The following is a 22,407-nucleotide window of genomic DNA, read 5'->3' on the forward strand; positions in this document are numbered from 1 at the left end:
CCCACACCCTCTATTATCAAAATTTTATTTTACCATTAAGTGGCTGTGAAAATTTCTCTTTGTATATTCAAACCAAATGTAGATGAATTCTTGACTGCACACAATCGAAATGTATGCACCTGCCATTGCCATATAGGGAATATTATATACTTCAATCCCAACTTGTCAAATTTTCGGCATATAGGCAATATATCTTTTCATATGTCCACTTAATAATATATCTCAATAGATGCATTTTTTTTTATTTAGTTTTTGTTCTGGTTTTTATTAATGCTTATTTTGAGAATATTCAGTTAAACGAATTACTTACCTACAATGTTATTTAGGCACTCTGCACTTCAAACATATTTTGTTTATGCTTAGTTCCTACTGTGTATTATTTGTTTATTATCAATGTAACATTTTATTCTGTCAATTTAGTTTTTGTTATGCATGGTAAAACAAACAAGATAACATAACTCGTCATGTTGACATACAACTTTTCATGAGACAATTTGCCATCTTGACAAGTCAATGGCACTTTAAAGCTTCAGTAAAAAGTGATACCTCAAAATCATAGCTTTAAGGACAGAAAATAATCAAGGAATATCACAAAGATGTGCATTATATAAATATAAATCACTTATTCCATTAGGCTGATAAGCAATGTTCACATTAAAAATGGAATATATTTGCTATCATCCATAAACAGCACTTCTCTTATGTATGTTATCATACAGCTTGTATCATAGCTAATTATCAACAAAATGAATATATTACTAGTAATTGATTTAATGAAAGGAAATTTATTAATAAATTTACTTTTGTTTGATATTGCAAAATTTTTGTGAGAGAAAACAATGAAATGAGTGAGCTAATATGATATTGGGGTAATTATGTATGTATTCATAAAAAAACCCAAACAACAATAGGCCCTGGAGTATACATAAATAGTAGAGATATGAATGAGCATCCATCCAGTAATTGGATCTATCAACAGAAGGCACCATGCTCAAACTTTGTATTGAATATACAACATGCACCACAATCTGTAATTCGTTGATACAGACCAAACTTTCCTAGCTCATTTTAAAGCTGAAATTTGTGTACTCTCTCTGTATAGCACCTCATCGTTCCATCAATGTCCTCATATTGTCCAAGGTACATCAAAATGCAACACGAATGTTAACTCATCATGTCAAAGCCCAAAAGGCAGGATGTCCACTGATCACCATCGTAACTTCATCTTTTAGTTTCACTTGCATCCTTGTTTTCCTTTTTGCATGGCAAGGGTGCATTATCCTCCCTCAGAAGATGTTCATGAATTCTCAGTGCTGATGGGTTTGGGAAAAAAAGAAAGAAAATAAACAAGATATAAATATACAGATTAGACACAAATAACCATAAAGGTATGGTATGGTTGCTGGTAAGGTTACCCCTTAGTCAATCTCCGAATTCATTCACATATATTTAAACACTTGTTGTGTTCAGTGGGAGGATTAGCTGGAGATTATTTTCCAAATCTAATGGAAAAAATCCAAATAAATTCTAATCACCATTATTAAAGATCAAATACTTTATATAATTGTTTGAGCGTACTTACAGTATTTGCCATTTTCCTTGTGAATACCTTGAGCAACAGATGTCTTGAGCAATAATTGAACATCTTCACCTGTCTTCAATAACTAGTAGAGAGAAAAAATGAATACATTAAATCCAAAATGAGTACACTTTCTTTTTAAATGTAACAAATAAACAGAAAAAAGGCAATTATTTAGTAAACATTCATAATGTGATAAAAGAATCAATTATCCGAGAAAACTGTTCACTACAATCATTTGGATCCTCCTTGCCAATAAAGAATGGTCAATAGCATTCCAGAAAACACTGTACTACAATACATACAAATATTTATATATTTTCATTTCAAAATTAGGAATTGAAAAAAAAGTATAGGTATATCCATGCTGGTCTGTGAATGGATATGATAGTGATACATATGATAAATTATATAATTGAAATAAAATTCACCATGTCATGGAAAATCTTTTTTTATTTAAATTGAAATAGCCCATTGTTCAATATATATCTCTAAAGACATAATTTACCCAAACAGTCTCCAAAACTTAAAAAAAAATTGTGACACTTATGAATATATGTACCTTCTTTATAGCCTTGGGATCAGTGACATCCTTATTTGATTTGAATTCATCCTGAATCCTTAATTTTGCAGCTAGAAGAAAAATTAAAACTCAAGTTTGAGACAAAAGTTGCGAAATATCAGCATTTCTTTAAAAATAAATGCATACATTTCAAGAAAAAATGTGAGATCAGCATGTTTTACCACACAAAATACAAATAAATAAAAACAAAACAAAAGACCAGCCCCCAATGAAAAAATGTCTATAGCAGAGGCGTTGATCCGGGGGGGGGGGGGGGCTAGGGGGACGATTGCCCCACCAATGAAAATATTCAGGTGGCAAGCATATTGTTTTGTCCCCCCCCCCCCCCATAATTCCGCAAGTGCAAAAAAAAAATTGGAATGTTCCACAGAAATCAGCAAATTAACCAAACACATTCGTTTTTACATATATCAGCCATTCCATTTAAGTAGACACCCTAGGCTTCAAATTTTAAGTTAAACCAACCAATGAAGAATATTTATTTTTTGCTAGGTACATATCCAATTATCCATAAGGTGTAAATCTGATTTTTCACTGCCTTTCACTGACAAATGACCGAGATACATGATCCTACAGAGATGTCAAATTTGCATGAAAAAGTACATCTTTTTGTAACTTTTTTAATAACACTAATAAAAACCTGTTCTGTTGTGTATAAATTCACTATTCTTTGTATTCTGTCATATAGCCATTTTTACTTATCACTTTGTTTTTTTTGCAATTTTTTAAACAGAGCTTGACAATATTTCAAGTTAAAAACACCCTTGAAAATGTGTCACGCGACTGACGCCAGTCACAAAAATACATAGTTTAGTTTACTTAAAGTATTAGGCAGCATAATTTGTCATTGATAAAAAGTAAGGAGCATATACATGTAGTCCTAAATCAAACCAGCAAAGAAGATTGCCAACTGGAGACCCATTCATTATGAAAAACCCTTAAAGTGCGGTCACGGGAGTCACATTAAGGTTTTTTAGGGTAAGTCACTTGAGCCACATATTATAAAATGAGCAGCATATTTGGGAAAAAGGATGATTGTGATTTTTTAGGTCTACAGATGTCAAGTATTTTGGCCTGAATGATTACTTTTATTTAGAAAACTTTGTTGAATGCTATAAATAACACATATGGGATTACAATATGTAATCCCACATGTAAACTTTCATGTAAGTATGTCATGTAACAGAGCGTCAGACTTTAACATTCCTTTGTTTTACAGATAAAGGGGATGCAAATATCCATAAATGTTCAGTTTGAATGAATTTTTGCCATTTTACTGTATAAAATCATGATAATTTGTTCAATACTTGTCACACGAGTCACACTACTGTGTCACATTTTCAAAACAATAAGTCGGGCATCAATGAATTTTTAACATAATAAATGAATTTTATCAAAATCTGGTGATTATCTTCTTAGGAAATTTTAGACAAATACAGTAAGCAGGTCAGGAATCTTCAATAGTGTCATGTCACGCGAGTCACAACAAACAAATTGAAATATATCCTACAAAAACTACTACAAATTCAAAATTTTTGTTGGGCAATGTGTATTATCAATACATTGATTAAAATAAAAAGGAAAAACAAGACTGCAATATATACAAATTTCAAGCAATTAATCTTAAGAAGTTGAAATTTTGTGTCAATATCACGAGTCACAAAAGAATGGCTGATCTATAGTCCAGTACAAAATCATGCGCGCTCCACGTGGAAAATTATTCCATCTATCATTGCAACTTTTGTAAAGATAGGTCCTATATTTACACAGGAATCTCATCATATAGGCATAGAATTCTTTTCTGCCAATGAATAAACAAGAAAATGGCAAACCCTTTTTTTCATAGGCGGATCCAGGTGAGTTTCTTTTATCTCTAAATTAATTCTAACAACTACTTAAAAAAACCTTTCCATGACAGTTGATCAAAAATTTCAGCTCGAGATTTGCGCTCGCATCGATTGTTAAAAATGTATTAACCCATGCATGCTATTCATCGTTATAATAGTGCTTAAAATGTCCAGTTTTCGACCTTAATATCAACAAATTTTGTGCTCTCATTAGGCTTAAAGATTAATAAATAAGACAATAATATATCCACGAATTCCTAATAATCAAATTATTCCTTTTTCAGATTGGAATATCAACAAGTTTCATCTTGAGCTTAGGAAGAGGAATAGGAGGATGGTCATCATTTTCATATATGATGACATGTCTTTATATCCCGGTTCTAAATCAAAATACATGTAACACTAATAATATATCAGCTCGCGCCTTGTGCTCGCACCATTTATTCATTGTGATCCATATCCACTTCTCAATTTCCCTACACAGTGCTTGCAATAGTGCATAAATTGACCCTTTTTCACAATAGAAAATATTTTTTTGCAGCTCGCGCTTCACACTCACATTGACTTTCATAATAAAAGAAATGTATTTAGAAGATACCCAATTACCCATCCTTTTCATGATTTCCAAAACATTAACAGAGTGTCCGATTTTCAGGTCTAACTGTCAATGTATTCTCGCTTACACTTCGTGCTCGCATCAATAAAAATTATTTATTTATATACCGATTTTGTGCATGATTACAAAAAGTGCCTAGAATTTCCTGTTTTTACGCGGAATGACAAAATTTTCTGCTCGCGATTAGCATTCGCATTATTTGATTATTGAATTATGTTTTGTTTTCATGGGTAACTGAAAACTGTCCTTAAAATGTCCCTTTTCAGGCCCAGAACGTAAAAAAAAATAATGCTTGCACTTTGCTCTCGCAGTAATTATTTAGTTACATACACATCTTGTTCAAGATCACAAACACTGCTCAGAATGTTCAATATTTATATGTATAATATGTGTGAGTTTGTTTGTTTTGTGCGATCGAGCGCCTTTGTAATGTTGATTTGTGACTCATGATTTCCCCCCCCCCCCCCCATCTGAAAAACGGATCGATGCCCCTGGTCTATAGTGTCACTACCCTGTTTTGAAAATAAGAAATAATTACCTTCAAGAGCTTTAAAATCTCCAAGAAAAGTGCTTTGACTTGTTCTCTGCAGCAACTTATACAGAGATAGGACCTATGATTAAAATGAAAGATAAAAAAACTTTTTGTGTATGCCGTCTATTGGTGGAAAGTAAAATTGCAAGAAAGTTTTCCTTTTTCCCCCAAGAACAAGAGAAAATAAGCCAAACATTGCCAACCTCATTTCCCCACACAGTGAGTATTATGAATATTACAGAACCGGTCCTTGTTCATTGGGTGATTTCAAGTACAGAGATGCCAAGTTCAAAAAAATGTTATGCGTGAGATTTTCATGACTCGGCGTCTCTGCGCGCGCGCGCAAGATATGGGCTTCATCATGATATCGATCCATACTACAATACCATGCGATGCACGCAAGCGATTCATCGTATCACGGACTAGCTGTGCACTGACTGCACTCTCGATTCGTCTCGCGTGCCGGGGTAGACGCGACGGCGTGCGAAGGCGGTCGGCCAATGCGTATAATTTAGCGAATAATGCTACTTTTTCTCCTTTTTTATTCTGTCGGGTCCCGATGCATGAGAAAAAAGGGTGCCATGCGTGAGACGGACCCTGGATGCGTGAGTCTCGCTCACAATGCGTGAGACTTGGTAGCTCTGCAAGTACGGTGTTGAAATCTGGTGTATGACAACACCAACACCAGCCACAACAGTCAACACCGTACTTGAAATGATACTGGTGTTGAGATTGACCTAGGAAAATATGATGTATTTCCGGCAGTTCGTGTTGAGCGCTGGTGTTGAATGTTGTCTGCTTAACCAAGGAATTATAATTGATAATAATAATTATTCATAATCACGTCTTAAAATTTTAGTATTTGTTAAATAATAATTTTTATCTATAAATTGTTCTTCATAACGGCATTTTGTAACATCGCTAATCGCATTAGGCGTATGAAGATGTAAAAATAAATAAAATAAAAAACATTTAGGCCTACGTGATTTTTATCTTTAAAAGATGGACTTCCTAGGGTCTTAGGGAAATCCATCTTTGTTTACAAATGTCTCTTATACATATATGGCAGGCGGTTCAAGGCTTCATGATCTGATGATGAAGAAGTATATGTCAAAATATTAAAAAATATCATCATGGAGTCTTCAACTTCTCAGTCAAGGCTAGCCAGGCGGCTTCTAGAGAGTAAAAATCATTTACTAACGTAAGGTCACTTCTAGAGAGTAAAAATCATTTACTAACGTAATGAGAGTGACCTTACGTTAGTAAATGATTTTTACTCTCTAGAAGCCGCCTGGCTAGTCAAGGCTAGGACCCAGTATAGTATACTAATACTAACCTCGCAATACGTGTGAGTGGCTAGGACCTAGGTCGGCCGCGGACACAGGACTCGCAGTGGCAGTGGCGCTGGCCCTGGCGTCTTCATCCGCCCATCGTGGCATGGGCCATGCCCATGGGCATGGCGAGGGACCGGAGCTGAGTCCTATGAGTATGACTGAGCCAGCCCGCGAAGCCCGAGGTGATCGTGACCCCGTACAAACTCATATCAATTAACAAATATAAATTGTTTGAAAAGGTAGAGTCAATAGTTTGAATGAATAAATAATTTTCAAAATATTTTACCTGTGATCGCATCTTGGGACAGAGTTCAGTTTCCAACTTCGTTCGCGTTAATTCGCCTACCTCAAGTCAACCACTGAGATCAGTGACCTCAACCGGCCGGTGTAGCGGCGGATTCGATATCGTTTTTAATCGGAACCATATCCGCCGGGTTTGACGCGGCTTGAAGTTTGCAGATTTGGTTCCTCGGCGGATTTGGTTCTATTGACTATTATGTGTAATTCAGACAACCTCGGCAGCGCGCGCAAGCGGCTCTGGCAATGTCGATCGCAATGGGGGGGGGGGGGGATTTTCGTCCGCCTTTAGTGAATTTTTATTCAGGGGCGGATCCATACTGCGTTCGACAAAGGCTCGATGGGGGTGAGGATTAATAGGATAAATAATGTCTCGATATTTCATGTATTACATAGACCTGGCACACACGCCAAAACTTTGCTATTTATTATTATCAGATTTTGATGAAATTTTCATCATTTTGTTTTTTGTGAATTTGTATACTATTTTCAGTCCGCAGTATGCATCGATCTCTTTAAGTAACTGTGCTTTTTCACACCAATGTTAGTGTCAGTTTGCCAGACTGTTTGGCGAAAATGTGCACCCCCATACAGTGCGTATAAAAAAACGGGACAGTTTTGAAAAGTCTATAAAAAAATTGTTTCAAATTATGATATCTATATTTAGATGTTAATAGATGCTCTGAAATCTTATCTTTGAAATGCCATTTAAAAAAAATTGTTCATGCTTGAGCGAACACGGGACGTTTTGGTCGGGGGTTCAAAAAGAGGCTTGCGCCAAAATGGCAGAAATTAGAAATTTGATGATCAGACTTTTTGCTAATCAGCAGGCTTCCTTTTAACCTTTTCATTATCTTCGCCATGATTTTCGAATTATGCTGTCAAATTTTATTTACAAATGTATTTATTTACTTAAATTATTTTGTTTTTTCATTAAAACTTCTTTAACCTTTGAATTTTCCTTCATAAGTAAGAAAAGAAGACTTTTGTCGACCCAAGGAAGAAGATTTGCGTTATTAATCATGTTAATTGGGAGAAGTTGTAGTTATTCAAATCGTATTTTATTAGGTGAAAAAAATCACGTTATGGTACCTTTATAATAGAAAAACATGAATCCTATTTTCAAGGGGTTATTGATTCCTTGACCAAGTTTAATTAAGTGCTTGACAGGGCAAACAGGAAAGGATTCATGTCTTTCAATGGCAATGTATTGAGTAAATTTTGAAGGAGCTAGATATGGCAGATCGGATAAAATGTATTTAAATAGTTGTGAGCGAGCAAGCAAAAATTTCCACTTTTTTAAATATCCAATTCTGTGATAGATTTTGACAAAATATTTAGAAAATATATCATTTTTCACTTTCTATCTTTCCTTGTATTCCCTTTCCACTTTTTTATTGGGGGGGGGTAACACCCCGAGCCCCCACCAATCTGTATGCCACTGTTCAAAAGCACCATAACCTTTGTAGCACACAATGGAAGGATTAAAAAAATACACGCTTTCCCATACTTCGGTTTAAAAATTTTGTTTTTGCTTAGAACGAATATTGAAAGCTAAAAGAGAACATATTAAAAAAAAAACAGAACAATATAGGCAAATAAACAGATTCGAAAATGAATTTTAACAGCATAATTCGAAAATTATGTCAAAGATAATTAAAAGGTTAAAAGAAAGTCTGCTGAATAGCAAGAAGTCCGATCATCATATTTATCATGTTATGCCATTTTGGCGCAAGATTCCTTTTTAACCCCAAACAAAAACATTCCGTGTTCGCTCAAGCATGAATAAAACTATTTTTTTTTAATGGCATTTGAAAGATAAGACATCAGAGCACCTTTTAACACCAATATATAGATGTCATAATTTGAAACAAAAAATTTATAGACTTTTCAAATCTGTCCCGTTTTTTTCGATACGCACTGTATAGGCATATAGGTTTTTGAAACTACAAATGTTTAGAAAAATTTCAACAAATTAAAACTTCATATTTCCAAATAAATGATGCAAATAAGTGTATGAAAATATGTTTTGCTGTTAACTCATATTATTGCTTGTAGAATGCTAATTTTGGGTGAAAACATAAATTTGACATTTCTAACAAAACCCCCCCCCAAAAAAAAGAATGTCAAAACATGATTTATTTCTTATGTAGTTTATTGTAGGCCTATTTTTAATTTATCATGTATTTTTTTTTATTCTTTTTTTCTTCAATATTTTTGTTAAGGAATCTGAACTTGGGGACCGGAAGTTCACCCTGACAAAAGTTAGATACGCCACGTATCGTATGCTCCTTAATTTAACTCTCAGTCATCTAATTTTAAGATCAATATGGGATCTTTAGTGAAATATAATTTCTCCTTTATATCTTTTGTTTCTCTTACTATACCCCCTTCTGGATTTTCATCTCTTTATTTTTTGCCTTTCTTTCTGTCCCTGCTCATTTCGCCCCTTTTGCCTCTTCTCCAGTTTCCCAACATTTCTGGCACATTATGAGATATATCTGGGGCGTATACGCGTGGGTGATATAGCACCAAAAAGGGAGAAATAGAAAGAGGGAAGGGAGAAAAAAATATACGAGAAAATGTGGAGGAAATAATAATAATACAAAGGAATTTCGCAAATCAAGAATTTCATTTGCAGTGATCATTATCTATACCTACTTCCACTAGCGTACCTACGGGGGGGGGGCAGGGGGGGCACTCTGCCCCCCCTGACGAGATTTTGAAGACCTTTTTTTTTTTTTTTTTTTTTTTTTTTTTTTTTTGCTTGTCAAATTTTTTCTGGTACGAAAATCTTTATTTTGTATTGATGACCCCTTTTTTTTTTTTTTTTTTTTTTTTTTTTTTTTTTTTTTTTTTTGCTTGTCAAATTTTTGGGCGGCCAATTTTGCCCCCCCTGTGAAAAATCCTAGGTACGCCACTGCCTACTTCCCTTTAGAAAACTTATTACAAAATCCTGCCATTGTTTGCCTTTATTTAATACTCTGTATCAATCATAATTGGTGCATATTGTATCCAATTTATCCCTAAAATTGTGATAAGAAGGATTTAATAGGTATAAAATAAATTAAAAATGCATGTTTCTTATTACAAGCTAGACTTTTTTTTTTAACAGTGCACACCTATATAGTTACCACTAATGCATATAGCATTTCCATTTATTTGAAAGCAAGATACTAGAGCGTTGCAGATTAATTTAATGCCTCCAGGCTCACGGGCAGTGGCGTACCGTGGGTCACGGCATTGGGGGGGGCACCAGCAAAAATTTCGAGTCACTTAGGGAGCGCGCTCAGTTGTCAGGTATACTGACCTAATAGAAATATTTTAAGGACATGCAGTGCCATTAAACGGATATGTATCTCACTGATTAAATAGTGCGAGCGCGAAGCGCGAGCTGAAAATTTTTGATATTCAGAGCTAAAAAGGAAAAAAATACTATATTTTAGAATCCATTAAGAGTGGAGCGTTGTGGCCCAGTGGATTAGTCTTCTGACTTTGAAACAGAGGGTCGTGGGTTCGAATCCCAGCCATGGCGTAATTTCCTTCAGCATGAAACTCATCCACATTGTGCTGCACTCAACCCAGGTGAGGTGAATGGGTACCCGGTAGGAAGAAATTCCTTGAATGCTTGAGCGCCTAGGCAGCTCAGCTAAAGCCGGGGTAATAATTATAGCAGGGCCCGCTGGTAGAACAGTTTTCGAAACTGAAGTGGCTACCCTGGGTAAATATACCTATATTATTATTATTATAGTATAAATATCTCACCATAGTCATCTAATGCTAGTGCCATCCCCGGGGGGGGGGCACTCAGTATATAATGCATAGTGGGTATGTGCCGCGGAGGGGACCCCCATTTTTACACTCAAATTTCCGTTCCAAGGCATAGCATTTTTGTCTTATTGAGAAAAAGAACAAAGAAAGCCGCTCCAAAGCATAGCATTTTCTTCTTATCGAGAAAAAAAGAAGAAAGAAATCCGCTCCAAGGCTTCGCATATTTTCCGTTACGCCGTTCCGGCCGTGTTGATCTGCTGAGCCGCAGTTTTGGTGAAAAGCGGCCGCAGAGCGCTGTCCGACCATCGCATCTGCGGTAGCGCACCCGGCGCACGTGCCGCCGTGCTATAGCTGCATGCACGTATGCCCGTTCCATCGGGATGAAAACGCAATCACACGCAGTCGACCCGTTCCAAGGACCCCCGTTTTCACAAACATTTGTCGTTCCGAAGCCCGTTCCGAGGACCCTCCTTTTTACAATAAGCCCGCTCCAAGGCCCCCGTTTTTTGTCTCGCCCGCGGCACATACCCACTACTTTTTTGGTCGAGTGCCCCCCCCCCCCCGGGGTGCCATCCTTTGCTGATTTTGTTAGAATTACATCTAAACACAGATCATGAAGCACCTTTTGTAGTCATTGTAATCATGATTATCATACGCATCTTACTAATCATATACTGCAAGTGCGAAGCGCTAGCTGAAAATTTAGGAAATTCAGACCTGAAGAGATGCATTCTAAGGCTTGTTTGTAGGAATTCCCTAAGACCGTACGTATTTCACTAACCAAATAATGCGAGCGCGAAGCGCAAGCTGAAAATTTTGTATATATTGACCCCAAACATGGATATTTTAAGGACTATGTTTTTTAGGAATCCATCAAGAGTATACATATCTCACCATAGTCATCTAATGCGAGTGCCAAGCGCTTGCTGATTTTGTTAGAAATTAGAATTACATCTAAACACATGACGCACTTTTTGAAGTCATTGTAATCATGATTATCATACGCATCTCACTAATCAAATACTGCGAGCGCGAAGCGCGAGCTGAAAATTTAGGAACTTCAGACCAGAAGAGGGGCATTCTAAGGCTTGTTTGTAGGAATTCACTAAGACCCTACGTATTTCACTAACCAAATGATGCGAGCGCGAAGCGCGAGCTGAAAAATTTTGATATTCAGATCAGAAAAATCGTCATTTTAAGGACTGATTTTAGGAGTTCATGAAGAGCAGAAATCTCACCAATCCACTAATGCGAACGTTAGCACGGACAGGAAATGTTTTATATTAAGACCTTACAATAGGGCAATCACTTTATTAGTCATGAAAAAGAAGAATATGTCACTACATAAAACAATAATAACTCGAATTGCGAGGAAAAATATATTTGTTGTATATTGATTTGAAAACGGGAGGTTTTAGTACAACAGGATTATATATCTCGTTAAACAGTCTATGCGAGCACCAGGAACAATGAAGACACAATGAAGCAAATAATGTTTCATAAAGTTATGAAAAAATGCTTCTTTATATGTAATATAACACTATATAATATAACATTATAATGAACAATAATTCTTTCCCCACTACGTTTCTCTTCCTTTTTCCCTTTTTTTCTCCTTTTCCCCGTTTTTTTTTTTTTTTTTGCCAGCCGATTGGGGGGGCACGTGCCCCCCCATGCCCCCCCCCCCCCGTAGTTACGCCACTGCTCACGGGCATAGGTGCCGCGGCCGGGGATCGAACCCCGGACTTTCTATGTATAGCCAGGCCGCCTAGACCACTCGGCCACGGCACCTCCACGTATGTGAGTGAAGGATATCGCGATAGTGCAAGAACGATATCTTCCGAAGAGAGTGGCCTTTTTTGGTACTGAATCCGCCGGAGTAGAACACTTTCCGCCGGCGGATTTGGTGCCTAGAACAGTATCTGCCAGGCGCAGGATCCGCCGGTACACCGGCGCGGGATACAATTGTGTTTTCCATTGTTCTTATATATATATATATATATATATATATAAATACACCCAAGGCACCCCTCACACATACACACACCCTCATATATATATATGTATATATATATATATATATATATATATATATATAGGCCCTATATATATATTTATTTATATATATACACTGCAAAAACTCCGGTGTTGATTTAACACCAGCCCGGAATCTATATTATGTCCCCGAATCGGGCTCACTGGCGTAAATCCGTGTTGATGGGTGGGGGGATGACTGAAATATTTTGGCTTTTTTTTTTGCAATCATGTTTTTAGAAATGCAAGGAATTGTCATTGATATGTCCACAGTGGCGTACCGTGGGTCACGGTATTGGGGAGGGGGGCACCAGCAAAATGTTTGAATCACTGAGTGATCGAGCGCGCGCTCAGTTGCCAGTTATACTGACCTAATAGAGACATTTTCTGGACAATATCATTAAACGGATATGCATCTCACTGATCAAATAATGCGAGCGCGATGCGCGAGCTGAATTTTTTTTTATTCACACCTAAAAAGAGACATTATAATTAAATTTGTGTAATCATGATAGGTACCTGTCTCGCTAAACAATACGAGCGCGAAGCGCGAGCTGAAGTTTTCGTATATTTTGAACCCAAACAGCGAGATTTTGAGGAATATATTTTAGGAATCTATTAAGAGTATGCATATCTCACCATAGTCATCTAATGCGAGTGCCAAGCGCTTGCTGGTTTATAAGAATTACATCTGAACACATGAAACACTTTTTGTAGTCATTGCAATCATGATTATCATACGCATCTCACTAATCAAATATTGCGAGCGCAAAGCGCGAGCTGAAAATTTAGATAATTCAGACCTGAAGTGGGGCATTCTAAGGTTTCTTTGTAGGAATTAACTAGGACCATACGTATTTCAATATCCAAATGAGGCGAGCGCGAAGCGCGAGCTGAAAATTTTTGATATTCAGATCAGAAGAAGGGACATTTTAAGGACTGATTTTAGGAATTCATGAAGAGCAGACATATCTCATCAATCCACTAATGCGAACGTAATCACGGATAGGAAATGTTTCATATATACGAAGACCTTAACATGGGGCAATCACTTTTTGAGTCATGAAAAAGAAGCATATGTCACTACATAAAACAATGATAACTCAAGTACTAGGAAATATATTTGGTTTATATTGACTTGAAAACGGGATGTTTCAGTACAACAGGATTATTTATATCTCGTTAACAGACAATGCAAGCACCAGGAACAATGAATACGTAGGCCCTGGGCAAATTATGTTTCATGAAGTTATGATAAAAATGTTTCTTATGTAATGTAACATAACATAATTATAATATAACATTATAATGAATAATATTTTCTTCTTTCCCACTATACGCTTCTCTTCCTTTCTTCCTCTTTTCTCCTTTTCCCCTTTTTTTTTGGTCAGCCGATTGGGGGGGGGGGCACGTGCCCCCCATGCCCCCCGTAGTTACGCCACTGTATGTCCATATGGCAAATACCCCTCTAATATTATTATCTTTTTTACCCCATGATGGTTTAATGGTTTTATTAGAGATTACATTAAAAAAGAATTGACATTCCATCTTAATCCCTTCCCAAAGACCCCAACATCGATGAATTGGAAGAAACGGGAGTTTCTCTTCAATGTTATGATAAGGACATAAGTATTTCGTTTGGAAATGGTGAACTGGCTCTTTATTTGCATTTTATGATTCAATAATATTGTTTTATTTGTTAAGCGGTATTTCAGGAAGAATTTTCACCAATAAAACAATTATCTCTTGTGATTTTTTTTTCCAATTCTTTCGTAAAAAGTGGGGGGATGTTTGTACAGGCCATCCCCCCCTCCTCGAAAAATGGGGGGATATATCCCCCCCCCCCCCATCCCCCCGGGATTTACGCCAGTTATGTCCACACCAGAGAAGTGTTAAACAACACCAGTTTCATTTTGGTCTAACACCAGAAAGGTGTTTATACAACACAAATTAGTATTAAGACAGCATCGGTTTGATTCCAAACTGGTGTTGTTTCAATACTTCTCTGGTGTTGACATATATAGATTCCGGGTTGGTGTTAAATCAACACCGGAGTTTTTGCAGTGTAGTGTACAATCTTTTGTATTATATACGGATACTGGATTATTATGTACGACAAATATTGTACAACACCTACTTAGCTCTTAGCTTGTTGTACGCGAGCAAATGGGAGGCTAAATGTCAAACAGTTGCACATGATATGCACGTACGGCATTGTACAACGCCTACTTAGCTTGTTGTACGCGAGCAAATGGGAGGCTGAATGTCAAACATTCGTACCGTTGCACAAAAGACGTACCGTCCAAAATGTACCGTCCAAAATGTACCGTTGCACGGCTTCAGGAGGTGACGTCACAATACGATTCAATTCATTGCGCTCAGTAAAAATGCAGGTGCAATACGCGTATAGCCTGCTGGCTAAATGCGCAATGATGCCCGAGGTGTTCGCTTGTGGGATTTTGCTTTTCGCTTTTCATATTTTTGCTCCCTTTTCATAGATTACTGCAGGAAAAACTCTTTGTTTTTTCATAAATTCGCTAAACTCCGAGGCGTTGTACAACACAAATAGCGAATATTCGTATTCGTGCAATGGTGCGAGATTTCGCATTCGGTGAAAGAAAGAAACACTCTATTCAACTCGGCTAACGCCTCGTTGAATAGAGCATCTTTCTTTCACCTCATGCGAAATCTCGCACCATCGCACTCATGCCTATTCGCTATTTGTATACTGTTGCACGGGTCAGGAAAAGGTGACGTCACTATAAAAATTCATTCAGATTCAACCATAGAGATGTATACTAATAACGCAATTAGTATACATCTCTATGGATTCAACCAACGAACGTAGAGGGCAGCAACACACAAGCGTGTTGCTCTAAGGAAGGTAAACTCGATACGCGCATGCAGCTGAGCTGCGCGCGTATTTTATTGTTCATGCCATGCCAACGAAATCAAATGCCGATCCAATACAACAACAAATTAGTAGCGATCAAAAAACGAATATGAAAGAATATGACTACAACAATATCAAAGTTAACTAAATATGTTGAGGAATATACATACATATAAAAACATACTTTGATATTTAAAACTTTACAAATATAAGTTTCAGGAAACTAAAATCATTACCAAATCGGTGATTGTTGTTATCAGCGATTTCACCAGACGGCTGTATTAGGTGATTTGCGCCGAGACGATTTTGTGACCACTCGCAAAGCATTACAGTATTGAATATAACCACCTTATTTTCTTTGAGCTCTTCGCTGAACCCATCATCACTCTATGCTTAAGCTACATTATGCTCCGTCGTCTGCTTAGATCTCAACCCCTAGTCTAGCACTGGTACTTGCTAGGCGTCGATCAGCATTTATCTGCAGCCCATAGACCGTGACTAATTTATTTATTAGAACCGGCAGCAATGCCAATGGGTATTAAACAAACTTATTCACGTACATCTATCAGTAGTATGTTATTTCTTTTCACCATTTTCCCAAAAACGTATAAATTTAGAAATACATTAGAATCAGTAATAAGTGAAGTCTACATCTAACTTAGATCTTGATCATGTTGATCGATAGACCCAAAGCTTCAGTCTCTGTATTTTGGTTGTTCTGCTGAACTGCGCTGGCTCACTCTCACCGATGGAGATTATAGTAATATGTCAGAAATTTCCAGTGGCGTAGACAGGTTCGTACACCTGGGGGGGATGACTGGGCTGCCAACGCTAGTGAGGGCGCGAAGCGCCCGAGCGAGGGAGCGAAGCGACCGAGCGGGGGGAGGGTGTGGGAGGGGGGTGTCCCCCCTCCCACGGTAGGGAGCTTTTGCAATTTTGAACTTGAAATCGTGCAATCTGATGCATACTTAATGAGGTAAAATAACACACACAAGCGCGCACGCACACACACACATACTCACACACACACACACACGGGTGCGCGCACCACACACATACTACGCCTTGAATGGACAGACATACATCGACAAGATCTACACACCGTGGCATACGAATACATAATGGACTGACACATAGTATTGCATATTGAACCACACTACGTATTTATTTATCTCTGTGAATTTTGCTGTTACACCTCTTCAGAAAAAAAACCAATGTCAACTGTGTACACGCAGGTATAGTCTTTGTTGTCTTGATATGGGTATGTGGTTATGAATGAAAACAGCCTCTGTGGCCATTTGTGAATAGAACACATAAACAACAAACAAATAACAATATGTCTGTTCATTATAAAGCATAATGAATACGTACATACTATGCTTTTTTTTACCTCAAAGAAACAGACATAGTATCCATAGATGGATATTGGCTGGCGGCTCATTAACATACAGATACAAAAAACATAAACAGTATCACTATGATCCATGGAGTAACAATACTGCTTTGTAAGTTTGTGAAGAAATCGGAACCATAACGGCATTGCATCGTTTCAAATTAGGGCATTATTTACTTCTATTTGATCTCAGTCTTATAATAGTAATAATAATAATAATAATAATAATAATAATATAATAATAATAATAATAATAATAATAATAGTAGTAATAATAATAATAATAGTAATAGTAATAGTAATAGTAATAGTAATAGTAATAGTAGTATAATAATAGTAATAGTATTCATTATTATTATAATAATAATAGTTGCTAACTATGCATGGGATGTTTCACCCAAAGTCTGATGTAGATAGACTTTATGTGTCAAGAGAGAAGGGAGGACGTGGTCTGGCTGGAATAGAGGAGACTGTAAGATATGAGGAACAAAGCCTATACTGCTATATTGAAGGCCAGATGGATAGCATCATGGCGGCAGTCAAAGAGTCGATGAGGAAAGGAAAGGATGTGACAGCGAAACAGCTGAAGGCTGATCAAAGGAAAATGAGACTGGAAGGATGGAAAGAGAAGGTGATGCACGGGCAGCATTTAAGACAGACAGAGGAGTTTGCTGGACCAGAGAGTTGGCAGTGGCTGAAACGAGGAAGTTTAAAGAAGGAGACGGAAAGTATGCTAGTTGCTGCTCATGACCAAGCAATTAGAACAAATTACCGAAGAGCCAAAGTTGAAAAGGAGCATACATCTCCCTCATGTAGAATGTGTCATGACAAAGACGAAACGGTGTCTCATCTGGTGAGTGAATGCAGCAAAATGGCACAGACAGAGTACAAAGGAAGGCACGACAGAGTAGCAGCTGCAGTTCATTGGGGTCTGGCCAAGAAGTACCATTTACCTCATGCGGAAAAATGGTACGAACATCGGGCAGAGCCAGTAGTAGAGAACGACGATGTAAAACTTTTATGGGATTTTAATATCCAGACAGACAAGGTCATTGAAGCTAGACGACCAGACATCGTTCTCTTAAAGAAGAAGGAAAAGGAATGTCTCATCATATATATTGCGATTCCGGGAGACTGCAGAGCTTGGCGTAAAGAGGAGGAAAAGATACAGAAGTATAACGATCTGGCATGGGAGCTGAGAAGGATATGGAAGGTGAAGACGAAGGTGGTACCAATAGTCATCGGAGCCTTAGGAACAGTGACAACAAGACACAGAAGCTTTCTGGCTGTTCTAGGAGTCGAGGTGTCCTTTGAAACGATACAGAAGGCAAGCTTGCTTGGAACAGCTCATATCTTACGGAAGGTCTTGAATTAGAAAGAGAAGTGAACAATGAGAAGAGGACCCATTTGATAGAATATAGAACAATAACCCTAGATTTCTGGAAGAAGTCCGGTTGCTGTTTAATATACCAACAGAACATCAAGTTGTGGACAATGGAAATAATAATAATAATAATAATAATAATAATAATAATAATAATACAAATAAAAATAAAAAATAATACTAATACAAATAATAATGCTAATACTAATAGGTTCCTTTTATCTCGCATTTCAAGACAGGGTAAATTCACACTGCGCTTTACATGAAACAAACTTCTTTAAACATTTCAAACTTATGTCTTCATGCATTAATCAACATACTTTAAATGAATACAAAACAAAGTGCATCTTAAATAAAACAAAAATAAATAAATAGTTAACAATACAGAAAAGATAACCACAAAATACTTGTAAGATTTTCTTTTTTTTACCGTCTGAATTGGCTTTCACCATGTGAATGCGGCTAATAACAATAAACACAATTACAATAATGATGAGGATTATTATCATCATCATAATTATTATTATTATTAATATTATAATTGTTATCATTATTATTACTATTATTATCATCATTATGACTTATTAAGTAACCAAGTATAATTCCCCCAAACCTGGGGGGATGATTGTACATGCCATCCGGGCCCCCCCCCCCCCCCCACCTTGTGAGGTGGGGGGGATGCATCCCCCTCATCCCCCCCCCCCCCCCCCCCCCCGTTGTCTACGCCCCTGGAATTGTCGAATAAATCCCCAGAAACGACGGTTATTCCTGTCTAGTTGATCGATAGACCCAAGTCTAAAGATCTAACTTTATTTGTCTAACTAGACAAATCTCGATCTGTTAAGATCTGTTAAGATGTTGTTCCACAATGGATATCTAACTTTAAGTAAATCTAGAAAAGATCTAGCACGACTTGTTGGTATGAGATAGTCTATGCAAAAATAATAAAATAATAAAATAATAATAATAAACTCAAAACAGACGGATTTCACCCTGTCTATAGATAGGAAGCCTAAACCTAGACCATTTGAGGGTTGGTCCATGCAAGCTAACTTTGGTTCAATTAAGGCCAGCCTGCATGGGCTAGCCGCTAGGACTAGTCCGTTAAATGCCTACATGGTAAATTCCTTGAGTCTAACTGTTAGATCTAGAAGATTGTATGGTTGACAAGTTACCGTTAAGCCTTAGCGTTAGACATGAAATCCTAAAAATTCACTTTAGAAAATGCATAAAATCACGACGAGCTCAGTCCCTTTGCTCTTTCGTTTTCGAAATTTCTCAAACAAATATTACGCGTTCTGCCGGCCAAGCACAGGCCAGGCCCAGGAAAATTAATTATGGCAAACAAATTATGTAAAAGTCTTTATACATTGATTGCAGAGAATCAATGGTCAAATTAAGATATGGATGCTGTCTATCAAATCAACTTTCTGCCCAAAATCAGAAATTAACATGGTCTAATCTAGCCCCCATCCCTAGTCCAGGGGCCCGTTGCAGAAAGAGTTGCAATCAATCGCAACTCAAAAAAATCATGCGCAATTTGATTTTCGACCAATCAACAATGCGCATTTCGGACTTGCGCATGATTTTTAGAGTTGCGATTGATTGCAACTCTTTCTGCAACGGGCCCCAGGCCTACCCTAACTTTAATACTTACTGGGTTAGGTCTAACGCAAAACGATGATGGCACTCTGCCAAACGATGTAACATTGCAATCAGTTTCCATCAACTGGCTGATTTTTTTTAGAAATTATTGAAGAAAACCAGGGAAATGTGGATAGGTGTCCGTTTATTTAAGCTTTAATTTGGCTTTGGAAGTTTGGTTGCTCAATCGACCTTCGACGCAACGCAGCCTGGCTGTGCAGCTGCAGCGCAGCGCGCAGCCAATGTAATGCATCCGATGCATGGGGGTTTTTTTCGCCGTCCATAGTCTCGGACTCGAAGTTGAAATTTACCGGATTTCGGGGAAACAGCGCCTTTATTTCAGATTTATAGATTTAAAAGTCGAATGAAATTAAAAATTTGAAATCTAACCTTGAACAATCATCGTTGTTAAACATCAGCCCTGAAGCCATTGCACTTCAAATCAGACTAGGCAAATTAGACGTCATTGTCTATGTTGCTAGAACATGTAGAAGATCTATGACGAGTCGCCTGAAGCCCCAGCGCATCATCAACGTCACTAGCTAGCTGCGCGACCGGCCCAGACTCGGCGCACCCAGGCCAGAAAAATGACCTCGATTATTACGGTGGTTGTCTATGCATTTATTAGTGGTGCAGCGAAATTCAGCAGAAGAAAATAAGAGATAAGAGGTATCCCTCGTCATAGACTTAATATTCCAAAATGAGGAAAAATGTCAAAATCATGATAATTCAAGCTAAATATTTTCTTTAAATATCAAAGTACTATTTTTAATATTTATAGCCAGAATCACCGATCTAATAATTGTTCCTTAAAAAATATTTGAAATTAATAAATGAAAAAAAAATCAACTCGACAAATTTCCCAAAACCCCACCTTATTTTTTAGAGTGGTCACAAAATTCGAGCGGAGTTGACCTTCCTTAGAGCAACACGCTTGTGTGTTGCTGCCCTCTACGTTCGTTGGTCCACTCGATACGCGCATACAAATGAAGTGCGCGAACAATTTGGTAGTCATGCCAACGAAACCATGATCCGATACAATCATAGAGATGTATGTAATTAGTATACATCTCTATGGATACAATACACTCACGGAGTGACAGCAAAATAGAGGTAAACTGATTATGACAATAGTAGATTAAGGACGTTCCACAATTATGTTTGTGCGCATTATGATCTGCGCATAGTTTACACTCTGCGCGCTGACGTCACAATGAATGAACAGGTGATTAATTAGCTGCGGGTATGAGCTGATTTTTCTCATCTTCTGCACTTTAACTGCAGATCCTATGTGTTATTTCATGAAACTAAAAAATTGAATTATTCCATGGACCATTCAGAAAAATTTATCTACAATTTCGAAATACTTTACTCTGCAGTGCTGCCAAGAATCACGAATATTACCCCGAGTTTGAATAAATGGTAGAGTGGTTTTGATTTTTCTTCACATAGATACAAAGCATTCGGCGCATTTTTGGTCTTTTAAAAAGCACATTTGCTCTAATAAAAATGCTGATAGTTTAAAAACAAGCACATGAACCCCTATTTTTTAATGTTTGTACCTCTTAGGTATACCTTCCTCTACAACTCTGCAAATTTTGGTGAAAATGACATGGATTTTGAATAAAGTGCAGCATATATTGTACGTTTGTAGTTTGTTACTGAAATTTTACATTTTTTAGATTGGGATTTTGTTATCTTTTACGCCATTTTTAAGAACTGGCAGTGCTGTTAAACTTAAAATTGCAAACAAATAGCACTATAAATAGATTCTCCATTCTAATGATACAATTATTAACTCTCTTGCGAAATTTGATGACTTTTTCATGTATTTTGACTGAGTAATAGAGGTTTGAACTCATTGTAGTAATCTTGGGCGGTCTAAAAATGCCAAATTCGTTTGAATGCGCAATTCTTAAGAATATCAATTTGGGTGAACTTTGAAGCTCTATAGCAAAAAATCAAGCACATGGACCTATGTTAATTTTTGCATATTTCGAATATTAAGGTTCTAAAGTATCTATGAGCAAAGTTTGGTGAAAATGACATGGATTTCACTTTAACTGTGGAACGTCCTTAAAACAATGAAAACAAAAAATACATAAAAAAAATGAATAATAATGTACCACATTCTTAAAATAATATATCACTAAATTATTGTCACAATGTTTTTGTACATCTTCAGTAAAACAGGATTAAATTCTGTCATAAATAAACCAGTCTGCTAATTTCACCCGGATTTAGCCAAGTCATTTTGTGACCACCGAAAACCTCTCAGAGCACTTTTTTAGTAGATTGTAGAGTTGATTTATTTTCATTTCCTCTTTATCATTATTTTTGCTTGAAATGTTTTTACATCAAATATCATGCTTAAAAATATGAAATACTTGTTCCTGTATTTTTCATAAAATATTACATGGTGGTGACAACAGTTTTATGACTTTGCATATCAATATGCATTGTCAACTCGCTGTCGTTCCTCAACGAGAAATTTGAGGAA

At 37.0% G+C, this 22,407-nt stretch overlaps 1 protein-coding gene across 1 annotated transcript; it reads right to left on the reverse strand.

Annotated features, from left to right (window-relative positions):
* Positions 1–367: 367 nt before the first annotated feature.
* LOC129256145 (complex III assembly factor LYRM7-like) lies at positions 368–7,008 on the reverse strand. The gene is made up of 5 exons (XM_064097619.1): positions 6,778–7,008; positions 5,164–5,236; positions 2,142–2,212; positions 1,583–1,664; positions 368–1,313 (listed from the first exon to the last, which is right to left on the reverse strand). Exons 1-5 carry the CDS (start codon positions 6,787–6,789, stop codon positions 1,222–1,224), a joined length of 330 nt encoding a protein of 109 aa, XP_063953689.1. The 5' UTR covers positions 6,790–7,008; the 3' UTR covers positions 368–1,221.
* Between the last annotated feature and the right edge of the window lie 15,399 nt (positions 7,009–22,407).

This window comes from Lytechinus pictus, chromosome 3, assembly GCF_037042905.1.
Source record: "Lytechinus pictus isolate F3 Inbred chromosome 3, Lp3.0, whole genome shotgun sequence".
NCBI classification, from domain to species: Eukaryota; Metazoa; Echinodermata; class Echinoidea; order Temnopleuroida; family Toxopneustidae; genus Lytechinus; species Lytechinus pictus.

Bases quoted from the DNA above. Each gene is read 5' to 3' on its own strand.
- LOC129256145 (XM_064097619.1), bottom strand. The intron at 2,213-5,163 runs GTAATTATTTCT...TTTTTCTTCTAG, and splicing joins AGATTTTAAAGCTCTTGAAG to CTGCAAAATTAAGGATTCAG. The intron at 1,665-2,141 runs GTACATATATTC...TCTCTCTACTAG, and splicing joins ATCCCAAGGCTATAAAGAAG to TTATTGAAGACAGGTGAAGA.